Source organism: Anthonomus grandis, chromosome 22 (genome assembly GCF_022605725.1).
Source record: "Anthonomus grandis grandis chromosome 22, icAntGran1.3, whole genome shotgun sequence".
In the NCBI taxonomy this organism is placed as follows: Eukaryota; Metazoa; Arthropoda; class Insecta; order Coleoptera; family Curculionidae; genus Anthonomus; species Anthonomus grandis.
Genome location: NC_065567.1, coordinates 14,229,841 through 14,253,110, shown reverse-complemented (window position 1 = coordinate 14,253,110; position 23,270 = coordinate 14,229,841). Strand labels below are relative to the sequence as shown.

General features: G+C 30.6%; 1 protein-coding gene across 5 annotated transcripts in view; it reads right to left on the bottom strand.

Moving 5' to 3' along the window:
* The window catches only part of LOC126749156 (forkhead box protein P1-like), a 218,989-nt gene that overhangs the window by 43,918 nt on the left and 151,801 nt on the right, over positions 1–23,270 (bottom strand). The window contains exon 1 of one of the 5 annotated variants that reach the window (XM_050458830.1): positions 12,459–12,701. The exons of the other annotated variants lie outside the window; for them this stretch is intronic. Coding sequence (XP_050314787.1) covers positions 12,459–12,500 — 42 coding nt within the window. The 5' untranslated portion in view covers positions 12,501–12,701. Of the gene's footprint in view, positions 1–12,458; positions 12,702–23,270 lie in introns of those variants that run through there. 5 annotated transcript variants of the gene reach the window in all.

Below are 23,270 nucleotides of genomic sequence, written 5' to 3'. Positions count from 1 at the left end.
AATTAAGTGTTAGAGCATTCCTCTTGAAAGAGAAAATTTTCTGAAGTGGTTTAACATATAACGATATACCTACAAGGTGTTTCATAATGAGTGGGACAAACTTGGAGCGGTCGTAACGGGCCTCAAATTAGCAAGTTTGCACAATAAACCCCTATACGAAAATCATTAGATTTTAAGATACAAAGTGATAAAATTTTAAGAAAAATTCTTATTTTTAACGATAATATAACTTAAAGTAAATCTCGTCTCCTGGCTTTGTTTTCTCCGACGTGCCGTTTTCGCATCCATTGTTCAAAATTTATTTCTCGGTATAATTTAAACTTTTACTTTCATCCGTTTGAAAATATTTACGGTATTTATTATCAGGAAAAAAAATACTAGCTTTTAATGTGGAATTCGGTACCAGAAAGTGAATTTTTGCCATTTTGAATGTTGAAAAATCAGATTTTTTCGTAAATTTTTATCACCCTGTATCTCAAAATATAATCATTTTCCGATAGTGGTTTATGACGCATATTTGCTTATTTGGAAACCCTCTACAACTCCTCCAAGTTTGTCCCACTAATTATGAAACAGCCTGTATACATATATTAATAATATTTGTCTTTGCAGAAATTCTTTCGATACTGTACTATATCTGATAAACAAAACCATATTCCCTATCTGTACTTTCAAACAAGGCTTTAAGTATTATCTCTATGAAATGATTCTGATTAAAAAGAAAGTGTACAGAAAAAACGTAGGGATCAACTCAATACAAAGAAGGTTCAGTAAAGAAAATCTGATTAGAACCCGAGCAAATTAACTAATTAGCAAAAAGTTGATATAATGAATAATAATAATAACCATCTGAATTCAGATTAATAAACTATCAGAAGCTTTTGCAAGATAGCATCTGGGTAAAAGTAGTGGAAGTTTAAAAACTATGAAAATGAAATCCATGGATTCAAAAAAGCTGATTTCTATAAACAATATCATTCATGAACATAATTTATCATTTTAATTAACAAATTAATATATCATATCAATCTTGTTATAAAAATCATATGCATTATTGATTCTTGAATTGGAGTATGTGACAGATTTTTAAGTAACCATTTATAGGAAATTATAGTTTTGGAATGATCCTTAGATGAATTCTCAGTGGGAAGAAATCGGAAATAGTGGTAAGAAAATACCATATGGAAATCGGTATGATAATAGGCAACTTAAGCACCACAAGCATCACTAGAATTAAGAAATTGGAAATACACTCAGTACTCAGCTTTATCCTTATGAAGTAATCAACTTTATAAGGCTAAACATGAGCAGGAGAGAGCTATCACTATCACGTTTAGTAATTAAGTATAACAGACTAGTTATTGTAACAGACTAGAAATATTATATTACAGTTATAGCAGCTAATGGTGCTTAAACAAGAGGTAATTTTATTTGCCATTTACGTGAAAATCGGAAATGGCAAATATAGTAAGAAAAACAAAGAGTTTATTTGACAAGACAAGAGTAAAAAATATGCTGAGATCCATTTTTTTAATGCTGATACCGCAAATACTCATTTATTGCAGTACAAAATAACATTTCATTAAACAAGCAAAAAGAACTTTTCTCCCTACTGCAAGAAATGATGCATCAAACAATAATAAAACCTTTTCAAAATTCTATTTAAACGCCTGCAGTAGTAACAATAACTAACAGAAAAGGAAACAGTAGAGGTTTTATGACTGAACCTAATCTTAAGTTAAGGCAGGTTATTCAATTACTAATAGATTTTAACCATCTGTAAGACAGGTACAAATGTTCAATACACAAACTAAGATTAAATTATTGCCTATTGAAATATTCAATTGAATTATTAAATTGCTATTTGTGTTATTATTATTAATCACAAGTAAGAAAGTAATATGGCTAAAGTGGTTTTCATGCATGCTACATAATACTGCAAATTTTTATTTAATTAATAATTTTGCGATTTGTAATCTACTTACTTAAAAAAAGCTCTGCAGGCGCAAATTAAAATTACAATATTTACCATTAACGAAGTAAAACCAAAAGGGAAAGAAAATGTATTAGGGTAAGTATAAACTGATGTCGTGAGAGAAAATTTATACAAGGGTTACACTCGGCAAGCCAAGAGATATTTATCTTTCTTATTATTAAAATAATATTACTCAAAACAAGCACGCAAAATTACTTTTTCATTTTTATGGCTCCATATACTCTGGGAAGGGCATTATCGTTGTATAAACAAAATAGGATTCCCTTAAAAGCGCTTCATATTTTCGCTCTGCGTCTCCTAAATAACGCTCTAAAATGAAGTGTGTCCCACAATATAAAATATACCTTCACATAAAGCATAAAATTATATATATGAGATATTATGATGCTGCCTGTGCGGTATGAAATTGAAGTAGATATAATTTTGCACAAAGTTTAAAATTTCTTAGATAAATATGTTAATAAAAACAAGTAAATAAGACTTTTTTCATCCTCATTTATTTCTCCTCAATAGTACGGTCCTGGTTAGCTGATTGTCAATTAACCAGTTTCTTTTGTATATCCCATTTCCAAGTGCTTTTTATTAGACTTTTATTTATTGTCAGTCGCGCCTGGCATCAGCTAACCCAGCCCATTCGATATGTCCAATCTTAAACACAATCTACTTACTCAAATGAGTTTATACTTTAAACCTAATTTATTTGCTTTAAGTTGAAAATGACGTGCCTTTCTTTTTCGTTCTTTCGAGATTGCCAAGAAGGGAATTGGTATTGTTTTCTTAATGACCCTATTGAATTCTTGGCCTAAGTTTAAACATTTGATAATCGAAAGATTATTTCAAATTGGGTACTTTTAAGAAAAAAATGTAAAAATCGGCATCAATTATAAATTAAATACGGAAACTTCTTTTAAAAAATATGTGAACAAAATCACTTCTCCAACTATTAACATTAAGGCTACTGTTCAATTGATTAATATTCTAGTAACATTATGTGATGCCTAAATGATTCAAATGAGAATCAGAAGGTATTATCACCATGCATAAAACACCTGAGATTTGCGATTAACTTGTCACGGAGTAGCGTCTTGTCTACGTTCATCTTTAGCGGTTTTGAGCCTGTATTTATAAATCTTCTACTCCTTATATCTATTTTTATAAAAAAAAGCGAAAACTAGTAAAAACAAATTAAAGAATATCACGTACAGGACATGAGGAAACAACCAGTTTTGTGTTCCTTACGTAAACACAAGAAAAACTTCAAGAACACCACTATAGAAACGGTGTTCCTAAGACTACTTTGGCTCAGAGATCTTTTTGATAAAACTAAATCCTAGATAGCAAATTACTGCTCTACTCAATGACAATTTATAAATGTTTAGGAAACTCTTTGCACACCGGACTTCGCCTTCAATAACAATGAGTGAAGAATAGTATTCAAAATTCTTTATAATGTTAATGCACAAAGAAGTACTTATACAAGTCAGGGCGTTTCTAGAGAAACCTAAGTATTAACAAACTAGCTGTGACTTTCTGTGACTATCAATTTGGGTTTGTTTTAATTTCTTTTTAATGGATATTGGTTTTAATAATTTGCCGTTTTCGATCAAGTTAACGTTTTGAACCATGATTTTTAGATGGCAGTCCAGGTCCATTCCGAAACAGGTAAAGGATAATATTCTATACTGGTTACAGAATGAAGCAAATCTATTTTCAAAAAACTATATTAAAATGAGGTTGTGGATGGGGCCGTTAGGCGAGAAGATCGAGTCTACGAAACTGTTTTTATACGACTCTCAATATAGCTTTTTTCAGTTTGTTTTAGTTAATATTAAGTATGTTTTAAAACTTGACTGATATGGTGTAAAAGTGCAGACAAAAAACGGTTGTTTTATTTTCGTCATTACTTCTTTGAATTTTTGTAGATCCAAGAACTCTAATTCATATTTTAAAACCACTTTTAGATTGCGCCACTAGATACTTATACAGAGAAGTGCGCACTTGATTATGGAATAAAGTTATTCTTTAATCAAAAAAACATATCGGAATGCATATATTTTACAGTAGTCATATAGAAAGATTTCCTTCAGGCATATCAGCTTTTGATGACAAGTTAAAGGAAAGAGGCAAAACGATCAATTTATCATTAGCGAATTCTAATCCTATTCACTATTAGAGATTTTTATTTTAACAAAATCATTTTTTTTATAAAAACTTTATTTTAATCCTTGGATGAAAGTTGTAAAAGCAAAAACTTATATGTAACTATAACTAGTTTAAATTAACTCGCGAATTTCAAAAATCACAAAGAAGTATCCTCAGTATTAACTATTTTTGTATATATCCATATTTTTTAAGGGTCTATTACATTGAACAACATGTCTATTAAGGTTGTTATTTTATGATCATAAATCATAAATATGAGCAAAAAATAGTGGAAAAACAAATTTCCAAGACGAGAAATGTCTCAACGAGCAACAAAAAGGCCCCCTGGGTAGTTATGATTGCCAAATTTCACAGTTTATAGCTTTGGGCGGTCCAGATTATATATCCGTAGAGGAAAACCGGACCCCGCTGGACGGACGGTGGCAATTTATGAATGTCCGGCAGCGCAGGAACCGTCGATGCACCATATGCTAGCCACCGTCCTGCCAACGACAGCCATCATTTGTAACTGCAGGGGCTAAACAAGGACTTTTGGTAAATATTAATAACTTTCACTCAATTATCTTACACTTACCGGAACTCAGGGACTTCGGATTTAAATTAATTGGTGACCGTTTAGCCTCCTCGGGTTGCCGCTGTTTCTGCACCGCGACGGCGGCGCTTATATGTAGAGCTTAGGCCCTTAATTTATTATTTCCCTGCTTGGGCTAACACTTTCCATAATCGCTATATTATGACTTTGGTCAGGCTTCTACATTGCAAAACAGACCTATGGTTTTATTGCCTTTAAGACTTTGGTTTAGCAAATTTTAGATTTTCTGCCTCATAAACTCAGATTTATTTACCAAAATAAATTAGATTATATGTTAGTTATGAGTTTCTGGACTAAATAGATTTGAAATATAAATTGTAATTTATTAAAGAATATTTTAGAGTTGTAGAAAAAAAGGATAAAATTCTACTTATGTCAAACCTATTTTTCACGTTAGGAAAAAATAAATGTATTTCAAGTCAGCGTTTAGAAAAAAAAATTAGCTAACAAGCATCAATGTGTGGACTGGTATTATGGATTGCCACATCAGTATTAGATTTATCTTTTAAAGATAAATCTAAACACAATACCTTTTAGATCTAAACTCTGCCCCAGAAGTATTGAACCTAGGACCCAAAGTTTAGCATTAACATGTTTATTATATACTACTTGACGTAAGGGAGTATTTAAATACTCGTTTTCCCAGTAGATGCATAGGTAGAAGTAGTCATCTATGTATAACGCAATCTATGTCTAAGCTAATGTCTTGCTAACAATGAAAACTTAAATCCTCATGGAACATTTTAATAACTCAATATTATTTAATTGCATGATTTTCTTATAGAACTAGAGTCAATGACTAATGTCGGTCATGAAGCAGTGATTCTTGTTATAGAAGTTTTGCATTAGCAATTATTCTCCTTATATAGAGACTACTTATATAAATCGATACAACCTCTCTTTTGCTGAATTTTAACAAAAACACTTTTCTTTCTGTGTGAATATATTTAGAGTAATACTTTTAAATTTAAATCTTTAACACCCGCTATCATTCACCCTCCAAACAAATGAAAGTGATATTGATGAGGCATTTAAAATAGAAACCATTCTGCGGGTATTAGGTTTTCATTTACGCACAGGCAGAGTCATTTCCTTTCTTTTTCTTAAGTTGGTCGCGATCTTTAAATCTCTGGGGATCCAGTTTGATTATTGCCTCGTAACACTGCGTAAGAGGTCCCTCACTCAGCAATTGGCCCTTTTATATTTAAATTTCCGAACGGTGGCCCTCCTTGTTTCGCTCTTCGATTTCTTAATCCACCTCCGTTCATCACAAATACAGATATTTACTGAAGTGTATTTTCCTTAGCGGATTATTTGGATGAACTTTTTTTACCTTTACTTCCCCATCCGACGAGTCGCTCTTGCCTAATTTCATTGTTCTTTCGCCCTCGCGGATGTTTTATGTTTCTTTTCAGTTTTTCTTTTGATTATTTCTCTGTACAGAACAGAGATGCACCCAATAAGATGCTAAATTGCGTCCTGACACTTCGCTCTTCCGCTCGGATAACTTTCAACAACTGACAGCGCTCATGAGAAAAATTATATCCCGTCAACCCCCAAATATAAATTCATAAAGGATGCCGGCTGTTCCTTTTGCCGCCCTTAAAAATATATCGCCCCAAAGATGAATGAAACTTTTTGGCATTTTAATTTTTAATATGGACTCATTTGGATTTTCGTTTTTTTGTCTCTTTTATGTCTTATATTTTTCTTGTATTGTTTCAATTATTTGACTAATGTTTTTATAAAAAGAAAAAATATATCAATTTCTTACCAGCACAATATTTTGTTTGTTCGTACTTTCGTACTTTAAATATATTAAAAACGAATGAAACCAATGTTAATGTGCACGAAAATAATTTCACGAGCATATTGTATAATGATCTAAACTACAGGGAAAAAAAGGATCAGTACCCAACGGAAAGCTCCCAAGTTATGTGATTCGAGGATTTATAAACAATATTACATTGCAAGGGTAGATTGCGTTGATTTCTGAGGATCGTTGATCGTTGTTCTATGATGTTGATCCAATATAAATCTTCTTACTTAATTCAATGAGCATTATTGACGTTTTTACTTTCACAACAACTGACACCTCAATCAAAAATTTTGGCTACGAGGAAGGCAATTTCTTATTATGAACCTCTTCAAAATTAATATTATAAAATGTAATGAAATTCATATAATTATTGTTTTTCGTACAGCATGTTTGAAAAAATCAATAATTTACTTTTTAGATTTCATAGATTATTATTATTATCAACTTCTTCATTTCGAAATTCACTGCATGCAATATTAAAGAATATATGATATAAGCTATAAAAAATATCGTTACTCACTAAGATGTTTTTGATGAAAAATTGTCCTAACAAAAGATTTCGTTTTTATTAAAGCGATAATGAACCGAACTTCGTGTTAAATAGAGTCGTGCATAAAGAGGATTCTAATATGCAAATTGCAAAGTCAAAATTAAAGTTTCAAACATCAAAATAGCTTTTAACTTTAAGACGCGGGCGCATCAATTACCATAGCTGCATAAAACTGATCCGGGATTGAAACTGTACGGCCGAGATATTGTCTATAGCGATAAACGCAAGCCTGACTGGCTATAATATAATAAAGGCGCCCCTATTCAACCCCTCGGCCCCTTTAACCCCGCCGAATTACAAACAGAGGGTGCCTTATACCGGTCTGTGTTCCTCCTCTTTCTCGTATTAATGATTCAATATCAATTAGTGGGTACACTGAATTATATAAACTTAATCTTGGCCCTTCCTAAAGAAATTATTGCAGCTGCTTTTTCTGATCTTATATTGCTTTTGTTTTAGTTATCGAATAAACTTGGATATATTATTTATATTTAATTTTTTCCAGTTTCAAAATATTTATTATACTGTTTTCTACATGCAGCAGCTTTAAAGGTAACAATGTTTCTAGCTCTTTGATGATATAGATATACGATTGAAAATAAAAAGCTTCACATTTTTTACTACAATAAATGAGTATTTTAAAATTATATCTTATGTGCATTATATATACGTTATACCCACCATATATAAAATTGGGTCGCTAATAAGATTATTAAGTTAAAATAGATATAATGATGTATTTAAAGATATAAAAACTACCAATTACTACAAGCTAAAAAATATATTATAAGTAATGGCGTGGCTAGGAGGTCGACGAAACAGAGTAAAAAATAAATAAAGTTTACCAATAAGAAAAAAGAATAATTAGTTAAATTTTAATATTAATATAAAAAGTTAAGGAAAATTTAACAAAAAGCTATAGTCGATACTATAGTTAAAAATTGTCATGCCTCATAAAATGGGGACATCCAAAATTAATTAATAAAGTTTAGCGGAAAATGTAATCTAATAAAACTCCCGGAAAAAATGCCGACCAGCGCTCAATATAAAATATATCGCCGAATATCGTCCAATTTGGTGTGGTCTGTTCCTGTTAAAAACTTCCGATATACGAAAACATATTTCCGGAGAGTGGCCGCCTCCTAATCTCATATCAAATATAGAGGGGCATGCATACTTTTTTAAACGGATAATGAAAAATTTCGTGCTAAACACGGCTTCGGCAGGACCCGAGTTTATTCAATGGGATCTCTCTGGCATTTTCCTCCTGATCCTGACAACTCATCCCTATTTACTCCCGCACGCTTTGTTGATCAGGGCCTGATTCAGATACATTTAATTTTCCTAATTATATTTCCAAATGAGTCATAAATTGTTTGTATTATTAATACGATAAATATCTTTTTAAAGTGCACGAAAAGTTAAATGACATTAAATGAATGGTCGAGAAATCGAAAAATGTTAAGATGTTATCCCGAATAATAAAGTTATGCAGTACAGCACTAAAAAAATTATGTGGATTAAAGGGTCATTTCCTGAGCATCCTAACAATGTTAGGGGCTTACGGCATAACCCATTTTCTCCATGGTACTAGTTTTTAGTTCCATTGGTACTTAATTTTCTGCACTAGAACAAGACTTAAGTAGGCAAATCGGTTGTCAGGTCCTGAATGGCCCCTTATATATTTTTTATTTTCCAGTTTTGTCATTACTCTTTTTGCTTGACTGACTTACGAAGTACTCAGAAAAACCTATCTTTTTTTAAAAAATTTCTGTAAATAAATATTTTCCGGATTTTTTTAAGCAACCGACAAAAAATAATTATAAAATAAAAATGACTAACAAAAATTAGTCTTTGGAATTTCAATTATACAATGATTTTGTATGCCACTTAACTATATTTTAACGTAACGGTTAACAAGCTACCTGAGAACAAACCATTACCTTTTTCGATATCACAACTCATCGAAATAATAAACATGCCTTAAATTTGTCAAATTAACAGATTTTGTTATGACGAAAACTACATTAACAATACCTGTGATCTAAAAAGTGTTTCCACTTTCAATGTATTACGATTCAATACTATAATTTCCAAACAAATAAAATTAGGTATTCAAAGTAATACATACATTTTTTTAAAACCAACCATCTATTCAGCAATAAAAAATAAAGCAGTAATCACAACCATGATAAAACGCAAAGTTAGAATAGAGCCAACATAGGTTATTAAGTTATGCATGGATTCATGATACCTAGCATACTTGTATAATGCAAGAAATTTAAATGTAAGAGCTCTTGGGTCGTTTTAATATCTATAGAATTTTTCCTAAATAATACCCTTTTTATATCATACAAAAAAAATTAGATTTTCATAAAGAATTAAAAGGCAGTTTTAAAAATATAATTTTACTCTACTTAATAAGTAATTCTTGATACTATAATTTTTAAGCTTTAACTGTTCGCATTTTTAACTTATTATTTTTTAATATAAGAAAAAAATTACTATTCGGTATATTTATAAAATTTATCCATGGTTTCTGATATATTTATGTAAAGACTATTAACATATAAGTAATAAATACTGGCACATTTAGTTAATATATAGGTACATCTTCTAAAACCTCAAATAATTTTTGCAGTAAAAACCAGTTATTTCCTATCAAATAAAGATGCCTTATGCCGGCCCTGTAACCCTGACCGAAACTGGGGAAAGCCCTGCTTGATGTTTATATGTTGTTTTGATACTATATATATCGTATACAACGGTATACTCGGGGTTGTTTTAAGGGTTGGTTAGTGCCGCGTCGGCTTCGAGCGGTGTAGCGTCGCGACGCTTTTAGCTGACGGACGGGCTGCACTCTGCCGTCGGATCCGCGTAAATTTAAGGGGAAAATAGGGCACATGTTTTTATTTAAACTGTTAATTATCGTTTAACAAGATATCAGTAATATTAACAACAGATTATTGAATATCATCGACGCGTTGTTTAATAATTGATTTAAAAACACCTAATCCAAAGAAAAATGTGAAAATACCTTTTGCAAAAATACCAATTTTTAACTAAGCAAAGTTAAAGTAAAAAAATATATATATCTAATAAAACATAAATTACGTATTTAGCAACTTTTGTAGTTTTAATTATTTTATATAAATATAAAATTATAATAGACATTGACTTAAAGCAACTTCAAAGAAAAATGTGAAAATATAATTTATAATACCAATTTTTTTAATTATGTATATATTAGTTAATAAAAATCTTAAGAGGAAGAGTTTGAATAAAAAGATAACAATTGACATATGGTTTTGAACTGTTGATTAATATTTAATTTATTTCTTCGTTGTTTTTTACAGGCCAGTAAGTTTTAACAATACATTATTGAATGTCGTCGTCGATGCACTATTTTATAATTGAATTAAAGGCACTTAGTCCTAAGAAAAATGTGATATTTTTATAGATAACTATATTTGTTAAAAATATGAAAAGAAATAATATACTTAAAAAAATATTTACAAATTACGCATTAAACAGTTTTTTATTCTTAAATCTTTCATAGAATTAAGATGAGAATAATATTTAAAGAATTAACGATAAAATAAATACTATAAGGTATGAAGAGGCATAAATAGAAAGAAGTTTCATATATTCCCAGCCAGCTAATTTCAAGTATTATAAATTAAAATTATAAACACATGTTTAATTACATTAACAAAGAATATTAATAATTAAGTAATCTTATAAATGAAACAAATTCACCTTTAAATAATCTTAATAAAAATATCTAATACACACAGCAAAAAGGTTTTTTTTTTCTTAGAACGGATAATCAAACTCACCACATACTTATTCATACATTACTTCTATGTATATTATAATATGTATTCACTTCTACAGCAAAAAGATTTTATCTTACGTAGTTTTGTGTATATAGCAAGTTATTTTAAAATGTGATTTCCACATGTCGAATTAAAAACTTGGATTGTTTGTTGTATCAGAGCCGTGGCCGCTGATTTTGCTAAACAAATCGCTTTAGTTGACAGATCAAAGATTAACATTTAAAAAATTGTTATTAAATTTCTCACCATACATGTGTAAATAATATACAGTAAATGTTTACAGAACACATGTGTTTATTTTCTTCTGATGGTTAGAAATGTTATAAATTATTGTTTGCGTGCTTACATTATCTGAATTATAAACAGTTTGTTTTCGATAATGCGTTTTTAAGATTTGTTATTTTAATGTGTTATTAAACATATCAGCTTTATTTATTAAATATGTATGCAATACTAAATATTAACAATAATTTTATTATCTAAATGCGTGCACATATGTAAGTATACTTCAATAATCTTATTATATTTTATAAAAATAATAATACAATATTATACAAAATATACTCTGCACAAAATGTATTTTATTTTATGTATAACAATTTCCAAATTAAATAAAATATAAGCGGAAATTTAACCCTGACATCCCCTAGCTGTCTGATATTTATCATGCTGTTTACGAGGCAAACAACAGGTTGCCACCACTTGTTTATTAAATTTTGGAATCGCTCATTTAACTTTGTATATGAATCGAGCTGGTTAGTTAAATATTATAAAAATGTTTATTTAAATAAAATTAATTAATTACATTTGTTATGTCCCTAATATTTCTAAAAAACGAAAAATCGAGTGTTAATAAAATTAAAATTTAAAATTGTATCGTTTAAAAGAATTTATTACATTTAATTTTAATTGCATATTAAAGACAAAAAGAATTATTTAAATTATTATGGAATGTACATGAAATTTATGCATTCATTTTTGCATAGCTCATAAATTAATTTTTGACTTTTAGCTTTTATTACTACAAAAATGAAAAATAATTTTGTTTTTGTAGTAATAAAAATTAGATTTTTTATGTAATACCACAAGGTCACTTATAACGAATAAAGCAGTTATGTAACTAAATAACACTTCTTTTAAATTTTTATTACATATTAAAAGTTATATACAAAATATTTTAAATATATTAAAATATCCATTCTCTTTATATAATATGTTTACTATACTGATATTTAATAAAACCTTTAAATTATTTAATAAACCTTTAAATGAAATTATAAGTAGTAGTAATATTTATTAATTTAAATTTAATACACTTTTTGAGATTATTTTTAAAATGTTTCACTTATATTTATATAGCTTTTCTAGGCAACTGAATATTGAAAATTGAAAATTAACATACATTTAAAAATATTTTTAAATTTATGAAGGAACAAAAAGAGCGAGAAAAAATAAAAACAAACATAAACAACGTGACTGGAAATAAAAAGAAGGGGTACCTGGGCAAAAGAGGCCAGCATCCGCGTTTCGCAGTACTTCATGGGAGAAGGTGGTTGTACGTGTCGTGTTCAGTAGCTGTCGGCAGTAGGGTAAACACAACACTCACAGCACAACACCTAAACACAACTAAACACATAAACGGTAACAGCGTCTATTAATTATTTCTTTTTCGCTAGAAAGAACAAGAGTTAGTTGTGTTGTTGCGCAAAAAGCGTCATTGAAGCCGTCGAGATGGCACACGACGAGCCTTGGAGGCGGTCCCGTGCGTCTATAGATGCGCCGCCGTCCATTGCCGCCGCCGACGTCGCCGCCGCGACGTAGACGCTGTCGACGTCGCTTAGTTGCCGGCACCGTTGCACTTTGTGTTGTTTGTATGTACGTGTATATCTATAGCTATGAGGCGCGGCGAAAAGAGTTGCGCCACTAAGCTAGGGGGCGTCCCACACCTTGCGCTCGTCTTGATGCGATCCGATGCATCCCACCCGCTCTCACCTCCCCCTCCTCCGCAGTTTACTTCAGTTCTAAGGTCTTCTAGTGCTAAACACTATTCTAGATATTGCAGGTTGGCATCCCGTTTTACTCTCTCTCTCTCTCACTCTCTCCCTCTCGCCCTTCTTCTAGGCTGCTATTTAGAAACTTCCACTTCTCAGATAACCACTTCAGTAAACTTTTGCAGGCTGGATATAAGCTCTTTAGGGATTTATTTGAATTTCTTTATGATACCTACTCAATTAAATGCAAAGATTTATAAAATTTCACTAATTTGTATGCTGTTATTGGCAAAATTAAACATACACATCAGACACATACACCATCAGACAAAAATAGATAAACTTTTTTTAAATTCCGTGTATTATAAAAACCTTCTAAATACTAATTATAAATTACTATTTTCTTAAAGTATTGTCGCTCTTAACAACAGCCTTTTTTTCGATCACATTCCTGTGATCAGTGGTTATAGAGAGTTTTCCATTTTCAGCACTCCATCTTTTAATGAAAATAAATCAAATTATGAAAATGATTACAATGGTTAATTTTTATTTAAAAACATATTTGATGATCTTAAATTTTAAGAATTATATCAAAGTCTAATGACCGTCGCGGTTTCGCTGAGTCATTCGAATCCTACAGATCCAATTTTCGATGACATTCTGACACAAATTTGGCCCAATCTCACCAATGGCGCGAGTTATGCTGGCGTTTAGGGCGGCAATCGTTTGTGGTTGGTCCACATATACTCGAGATCTGACATATCCATACAAGAATAAATCTAAAGAAAATCGCAGAACCTAGGTGGCCAGTTGATTTCGGCACCTCGCGATGTAATGAAATCTTCGAATCTTTCACGCAATAAATGTATTGTATTTTAATGGGACGTAGCGCTGTCCTTTTGAAACCACGTTTTGTAGATTCGCCCCTTCCAATCTTAGATAAAAGAAATTAGTTATCATGCCCCGATATCGATCACCGTTTACAGTAAGAGCCACTTATTCTGCGTTTTAAAAAAATAGGGACCAATTACCGCCGGACCAAAACGCGCACCAAACAGTAACTTTTATAGAGTGCAGTAGAACGTGATGAATGACTGTATCGTAAATATGACATATCTGTTAATTTTGCTTATTAACAAAATAACTTAACCAACATGGAACTTGACAGAAACAATGATTTTTTGCCCAAATGCATGATCCGCGTTTAACTGTGCTAGAACCCACTCAGAAAATATGCGGCGTTGTCCATGATCATTGGGTTTCAGTTCTTCTTGAGTCAATTGTACTTTGTACGCGTAAAGACTGAAATCAAAATGCAAAATACGCCGTAAAGTTAGAGTAAGTATTTTTTTGCGCACGACGCGGAATGGACTGTCTTGGGTTCTGAGGAACACTTTCCCAGACTGCAGCAATGTTTTCTAGTGATCTTGTGTTCCGATTATGTATAGGCCTTACATGGTCTACCACCGATCCGATTGTTTTGAGTTTTGTTATTAGACGACGAAAGGTTGACTCTGCAGGACGACTGTGAATACCATAAATTAAACACAGTGCACAGAACGTTTGGTGAACTGAACACTGAATTTGATAATAATTAAGATGTGCTAATAAATTTAATACTACCATTGCAATAATTTATATAGATAAATATATAATAGACATATAATAATGATAAGAATAATAGATATAATATGATAAATAAATAACAATAATAAATAATGACCCTAAACATAAATCAAAGGTAATTCAAAAATGGTTTCTATCAGAGAAGATTAGGGTTATGAACTTTCCGGCACAAATTCCCGATCTTAACCCTATTGAAAACCTCTGGGAGAAACTAGACCAACATTAGATCAGCCATTAAAATGACCTCATAAAAGTTTTGCAAGAATCCTGGAATCCTATTGGTGAAGAAACTAATATGAAATTTTCGAAATCTATGTCAAACCAATGCTGCCAGTTTAGAAATAAGTATTATGTTGAAATAATTAGTAAAAAAATTGATTTCTCTACTTTCGTCCATAGAATATTTTGGTTGTTTAAATAAAATCTTTGGTTTTCAATAGTTTTATATAGTTTATATTAAACTATTAATTAAAATTATAAAATTATATAAACTATTGTTTATATAGTTTTTGTATAGTTTATTACTTTATCGAAATATTTTTTTTATAATTTTAATATTTTTTTAACTTTTTTTTTGACATTACGCTAGCATAGTTTTCAAATTAGTAAATAAATTGAATTATTAAACGAATATTTTTGTTCTATGTTCTTGTATGTACAAAATTTATCGCAAGAGTATGATAATTTATTTGCTTGGTATTTGGTGCAAGTAGATTAGGATTAGATTAGTTAAATTTAGAGTACGAGTAGATTAGTTAGATTTGGAGCGATAAGATTTGGATGCATAATTGTTTCTTTCAGTAGTAAGAGGAACATAATTTCTTGTTTAATTTTACCATACAAATTATTTGCTTTTCAATTGACGTTGGCATAAACAAATTTACTACAAAGTTACACAACTATCAGGACCAATTACTTATTTAATGAAGATTCTAATACGGCGAAATACTTTCAGATAAATGGTACAAGTCTTTTTTGATTTACACCTTTTTTGGACAAAAACGACTTACCCCACAACTGTTTCTAAATAATCTAAGAAAGGGATTTTATTTCTACTAAGCATCACAATAAATGTTCAAAATCTAAATCACCTGCCCTACACATTCAGAAACGGCGGATGAAAATAATTTTTATGCCTGCGAGACTCTTTCATTGTCTGTAATAACGTTGGCCGGTTGTCTTACTTTTCTTTGCAGTTCTAGGCTTGATAAAAACAAGTTCTTTGAGATATTCTCATAGAAAAAATTATATAGGGTTCAGGTCAGGTGAGCGCGGAGGCTATCAGATCCCCTTCCAATCCATTAATTATTAAAAGTAGTATGGAGATGTTGCCTTACCATTCAAGCAGAGCGAAGAGGAGCTTCCTCGTCTTGCAGTCACATCTTCAAGTAAATCGTTAAAAGTTCTTCTGACGTGTTTTGTTTCTCGATACGTTCAAGTTTCTGTATTTTCGGACTTGGTAAGCTATAAGATTTAATAGTAGCGTAGAAGTCCATACTTTTTCCATTTCACCAATTCTGCGTTAGCAAACCATATTCTAGAGTCAGGTCCTAACGTTGATCTGGGACCCAATACATAAGTCCTTCATGTCTGTCAGAAGGGATTGAAATTGGACTTATTGGAAGCTTTTGAAATAGATAGAGCGATTAAATCTCCTAACTTTATTTGCGTGACTGAACAGACTAACTTTAATGTCAGGCAGTTCTTTTTAGTTCTGATAATGTCTAAAATTTGCATATGTGTAGTATCTTAGTCATACTTTCATATATACAGATATGGAGATATACTAAATCAACAAACCCCCTTATCCCATTTCACCAAACCATGTAATTAATCTAATTGTTATTTACATGGTCCTATCTCATTTAGTAGACAGACAATGTCTCTCGTATTATACAAACGAATCTGCTATGAATTTGCAAATGGACTCAAACTGCCCGTTCCCGTTGACCAAAGGGATTATTTATTTGTTTACTGTTCACAAAGCGGAGGGACACCGTCTAGGTCCCTTTTCCAGCATCATCTTATTTTCCCTATACGGCCTATCGGCATATTGGCCCGTGTGAATTGTACTATATTTGGCGAGTTTTTGCACATCATATCGGATCTAATATTACATGTTTAATTTTTTTGGTATTGCTAGTTCTGAATTTTCACATTTTATTGACGATAATTATAATTATATAGGCCTAATGACAATAAGAAGATACTGCATTATTATGTAAAAAAACCGTCCGGGAACTCCAGCTTAGAAACTTTCTTAAAAATTAAAACCCGATCCACGAACTTTCTATAATAAAATATGAACCAAACAAAAATACTTTTAATACGGTTCCTATACAATCATGACCTTGTTCACTATTCAAAGGGGTAATTCTTAGAATTCCTGTTCCTCTCCGTAAATCGTAAATTACAAGGGTGCTTGCAAAAAACTAATACTAATTTGCATAGACACATATTTCCACTTTTTTATCAGGCAAAAAAAATTATTTTTGTTACAAAAAAAAAAGATAAAAATACCAATTTTTCCCTTAATGTATAATACTTTGTGACAAAAGATATTACTCCGCGATTATACAAACTGATTGCGTCGATGTCAACTTCAAGTCAGAATGAAGTACAAATCAATTATAAAAAATAAAAATAGAGACGATGTTGTAACTAATTCAAACATGTCAATTCAAAATATCAAAAACTCAGTTTATTAAAGATACTATAAACTTTGATTAGTTAAAAGATAATTTATAATATAAGTTTTAAATTTATGATAGCTTAAGTTTTTTACAAAATTTGGTAAATTATTCCAAATTTGTACATCCACTACTAAGGTATTATTTTTTAAATACTTTTCATTTACGTTATCCCTCAAATTCATTCAAAATTTCCACGGTTTAAAAGGATTCTTTTTTATTTTTTTATGGAGCATGTTTATAAATTAAATACAGAATATTTTTATTAAATGCATCAATATTATTTTTATGGTAAAGATCATCCCAAATAATAATTAATGCACCTTCTTCGAATAAAGCTAAATATAGTAAAATGATCTCTATATTTTGTTTAAATGTGAGAATCAATTTTTTTAGGAAAATTTAAAAGAGCAGAAACAAGATTTTGATCACTAGTTGAATTGGCGCAGGTAGGGAGCCAATATTTATACAGTGTGTTACAAAATTCGGTTCAGAGCGGATCGTCTTCAAAATAAGACTTTTTTTTCCTATGAACATGTGTCCTAAACGTAGTACTAAAAAAATAAGTTTTTTTCGTTACATGATAAGGTTTAATTATATGATAATTCCGTGATTTTTGTTTAAAAAGTTAGCGCAAAAAAAACATCGATTTGAGGTTAGGATGATGTTCGTTAATGTTGTTCACGTTATTTGTAATTTGGTACAGGGAATCTTATGTAAAGTTAACGATTACGACATGGATAATAACGGTTAGGTTAAAAATATTTAATTAAAAATATCAGAGAAAGTTCATGCGTTTGACTTGTTCTACTGCATCTCATGTGGGCATTACATGAGATACAGTATTATTCATTTTATCAGTTTTCAGTTAGGTCAACTATACGGTAATTCATCTAATTTTTTGAAAATATACAGATACAATATGGCAAGAGTTATAGTAGTTAATTACTTTTTTAATTTTTTATTCCTTGTTACAAATACTCAAACATAGGTCAATTGTTTTCCTCATTTCTCAATCTTTCTTAAACATTGTATTTTCCCCTAGTGATTAAAACTTTTCCTCATTTACTAAAACTGCTTTGAAAGTTATTTAGTAAGAGTTTTGGTCTAAAGCTGAATGCGCTTTTTGGGCGCTCATCACAAAAACTCAATCTCTCTCTTACTATAGTTAATATTATTAACGTTAAATTCATATTGTTGTAAAAGTCATGAAGAATGGAAATTAAAAAAACATTATTTTGTTTTCATAATATATATAATAAGCAATGATAAAAGTAGGCCTCATTTTATTTATTTTAGAGCATATATATTTTTTGTTGTTCCAATATGAAATGCTCAAGCATAGGTAATGTCATGATTCCATTAATATATGCTATTACTAGCTGCCTATTGGGATTAACTAGTTCGTCCATTAACTCAATAATGAGTAAGGTCCGAGCATGAAAAGTTAATACAGTAATAAAAATCCTTTAAATAAGCAAATTTTAAAGCTGGCTTTAACAGAATGTAAGCCAATGTTTAATTTTTTATCCAAATAATAATTGAATCCACTGAAGTTTCTAAATTAATTTTTGTAGGTTAATTGTCGCATTAAAATTAGCCATTATCAAAATATTCGGGGTGAATATAATTGAGGGTGAATTACGAGTAGGATAAACATAGTTATTCATAAAAAGTGGGATCATTTAGTCCATACCAATTTATGAGGAGGGGTGTATTATTTTTCTTCATATATAATTAGAAAAAAATTAAGTATAGTTGTTCAGATAAAATTTAATTTCAACCTAAATAATATTGTTCGCAGTGCGAACACCCACCAATAATAAAATGGTAATATTTTAACTCTGTTCTGCTGAGACGGCTTAATATCGGTCGTCGGCAATAAGGAAAAAGGGGAACCAATAATAAGGGTATTGTTAATTTTTTCCCGGCCTCCATTCTCTTTCCCGCCGACAAAAAAGACTGTCAACATTTCCAAGACTTTGAATAAGTGCCCTTTTCTATCAATGGTTTGGATTTCAACGGCAAGACGATTTAGGGGGCTACTTTTTGTCTTTTATAGACATTCGATTAAGTGAAAATGCGCCTTTTTTAATATAATTCTACTTGTGTATACCAGAAATTTAATTTATTCATCCTCTATTTGATGAGTTATAGATACACACATTTATCCTTTAATAACATATTCACAATATATATAAGAATATATCGAAATTGTATAAGCTTTAGTAATGCAAAACATAGAAAAACCGCTATTAATTATTTTTTATTCCTATACCCCCATACCCCAATTTTTCTTTTGCAACAAATAAACTGGCTATCAAAAATCCCTATTTATGACTCTAATATCCCTGGAGTGTGTCTTCTAAACTTGGAAATTTGTAGGGTCAGCCCTTCTTCTCCCTGGAAAACACATAAAAAATCGAAGCCATATAGCGTGGCGGCTCGGGACATTTTTCAATAATAGCGGCACACGATATGCTCAGGGATGCAATATTTCCTAAATATAATAAAAATAAAGAATATGCCAGGGGACACCCTGTACAACGTTGATAATAACACTAGCTCATAGAGCTCTTGTAATATATTGCTAATATTCCGCCTCAAGTTATGCGCCTATTATGCTGACTATGAATTACACAGTACAAAATATATTTTTGCAGATTAATATAAGCATAATTTGTTTATTAAATTTTAGCTTAGATGAACAATTTAAAATAACATTATTATAAATGGGCCCATAAAATAAATTAGCTACTTCTATTATTTAATATTCATGTAGTAAATATTTGTCCATAATAATACAAACTTTTTCTTTTAATCTAAGGCCCTAAAACATGTTAATTTGAGAATTTCTATCCATCTAGTTTAAACCTATAAAAAGATGCGTATAGTAGGCCTCAGAAAAAATATCGCATACCAAACGATAAAGCAAGGAATATTTTTGCTAGTAAATTTCGCGGGAAGCGATCTGCTTAAGTCACAGGTGCCTATTTTCAATATCGCTATAACTGCTAACGTCAATATTTGTCACAGATCCCTTTTTGCCATTTATGTCGACTATGGATTTTTATATTTTGATTTAAAGCGTTAAACCTTGTATTATTTATTGAAAGTACAAACTATCTTAGCTTTTGATAACCCTAAGGCTGTACCAATTGAAGAATGACTTATTAAAAAAAAAACTTTCTATATGTGTGGGCAGGCGTGGTCATTATTATACTTGTGGTTCTTACGTAGTAACTTCAGCGCGCTATATGCTTTTTGTAAACAGGTTTTAATGTGAAATCGCAATTCGACATCCAGATACCAGCCTAAGCTTTATGAATTTTTCTCGCATGATAACGAATCATTACTACGAATGCTTATGGTTATAAAAGATTCAACGTTCTCCTTGTTTCTATCAAAAATCATAAGTTTTGACTTTGATGGGTTAATAAGAAGATTATGACGATTTGAATATATGGATTTGAATTATGGATACCAGGTCTTAATGAAACAAATAACAGTGGTAGACTATGTGGCACTATAACAGTTGAGATGACTTAAGTTATTTTTAATAAAGTATCCGCCAATAGCACTGAAATATATTTGAATCATTCAGTGAATATTTAGGGAATTTATTGTGGTCTTAGAGAAATTGTCACAAATAAAGTATTTTTTTCGTACCCGGAATACTGAGAGAGGGATTACCAAGTTACCATTAAAAAAAATAAAATGTAAATAATTTAAGAAAAAATCATCTGCATATATTTTTTTTTTGTATCTGCTTATTAGGTATACTTTGTCACTGCACATATTTAAAAAGTATCTTTTACGCTTCCATGCTTACTTTTTATGCTAGTTGAGTAAATGAATATTATTTTGTTATCTACAAAACAGTTATTATATTTAGCGAAGAATCCTAATGTGAAAATGCTGAAAGAATGCAAATTAGGAAAATATTTATTCTTATACGCGTTGAGTCATATTAAAAGGAAATATTTGCCGAACATAAATTACTTTCTTCTAAACGGTGCGTGCAGGTTTTGCTTATCTAACACCCCTGCCCGAGTCAGACCAATGTTGGCTGGCAAACCTGAAAAATAGGCTTCGTTTAGCAAATACCGCCAGGACTGGTTTGACTTACTAAATTTTTGGAAAATAAAACACATTTAGATAATTGGGGAAACACAAATACAAATTGTTATTGCTAATATTTTTAAACTATTTAAAATAATATTAATTTTTCTATGCACAGATTATGGCAGCGAATTCTAAAATAATTAATGATAAAGCAGTAAAGTGTAAAATATTGGTTCGCAATAACGCGTCAATCTTCTGGGTTATTTGTATTTTTTTATCGATGAAAATCTCTTGTCATTGGATTATAGCTTTTCGTGGATAAAGCGGCGTCGGTAGCTATCATATATTTTCTAAGCATTAAGAGCTGACACACTCGTTCGGTCATGCAGAAATCTTGCAGCTGCCTCGTATATTGAGAATTCCCTCGATCGACGAATATATCCTCGAATATACACCCTATATCCTTTTAAAAATGCTATTTTCTTTTTAGAGTTTTTAATACGACATTTTTTGCCTGATGATATTGCCAAGATAACTTAAAATTTGAGAGAGGCTATAATGTGTTTTCATAAAGTTTCTATACATTTCTAAATTTTAAGATATAGTAAAATAAACACTTAGTTTTTACCATAATACATTTCCAAATTGTTTCATATCAGTATTTTTCCAGATATACAAAGTTAACAAATAATGAAAAAGAGCGGCCATAATAAAGAATATATTGTCTATTGAATGTGTACTTGTTAAAAAAAAATACCGTATTTATGCCGAAAAGGTGTTTAATTAGTGAGTTGCTACGAAATAAGTTAATATTGTTAATTGCTGATTGTACATAATTGATTTGAATAGATAATTCATAATTCAATTGATAGATTGAATATCCCTCTAATTCGAAACCTAAATCCTTTCCAGACAGCACACATCCTCCAGTGGATATCCGGTATGGGTCCAAACGAAGTAAAAATGTCCATGGATTAATAATGGACATCCTACGAATCCAATTTTTAGGAATCCAATGAACTTTTAAATACTTTCTTCAGTGGAATTTTATTGACCTTCTAAAAGATGCCTTGAAAAGTACATTTAATTTACTTCAGTCCAGGGGAAAGATTTTCTTGAGAAGCCATTGGATTCTTATTTTTATAGATACATACAGAAGTCCATCTCTGGTCGAAAAATATTTCTTAAATATACAGGACCATGGATTTACGAATTTCTGAATCCCATAGTTTAAAAAAAAGGCAGCCATTGAACAAAAAAAAATTGCAATCCATTGGATTGAAATTTAAAAAAATACCTTACATGTGCATCTTTCATCGAAAGTCGACCATAGTTTTATTAAGCCTATTGATTGGCAAGAATTGGACAATCGGCGATCATAACAGCGACAAGCCGGGTCAAGTGAATGCTTATGTGGTAACCCTGATATATTGACAGTTGCATTTAGAGTAGTTATGGATTATATTTTATTATCGATGCTGTATATGAGTTATTCTCGAACTGTGCCAGTGTAAATAGGTTGTTGCATTGTATTAATGCATTTACATAAGCATTGTACTAATTCGTTAGTATATGCATATTCTATTCACGTACCCCGGATTTTTATTGCAAGAAAAAAAAATGTGGAATGAAATCTTTTTATCAGCCTCTCTGGGTACAATAAATTGGTTTGCATATGTATTCATTTTTATTTATTTACGATATAAAGATCAAGGTTACAAAGTTAAAATGTGTCCAATAAATTTTTATACTTATACTGGGAAATTAATGGACACTGTATGCCTGAAGTAAAACTCATACATGTACATATATTATTCACAATCCATATTGTAGATGCTTGGAAACATAACGTAATTTCCTTCCTATTTTTTTTTTAGGTAAAGATTTAAAAACCCTTATCCAATAATATATTAATAATAAAGTTTATATGTTAAGGTAT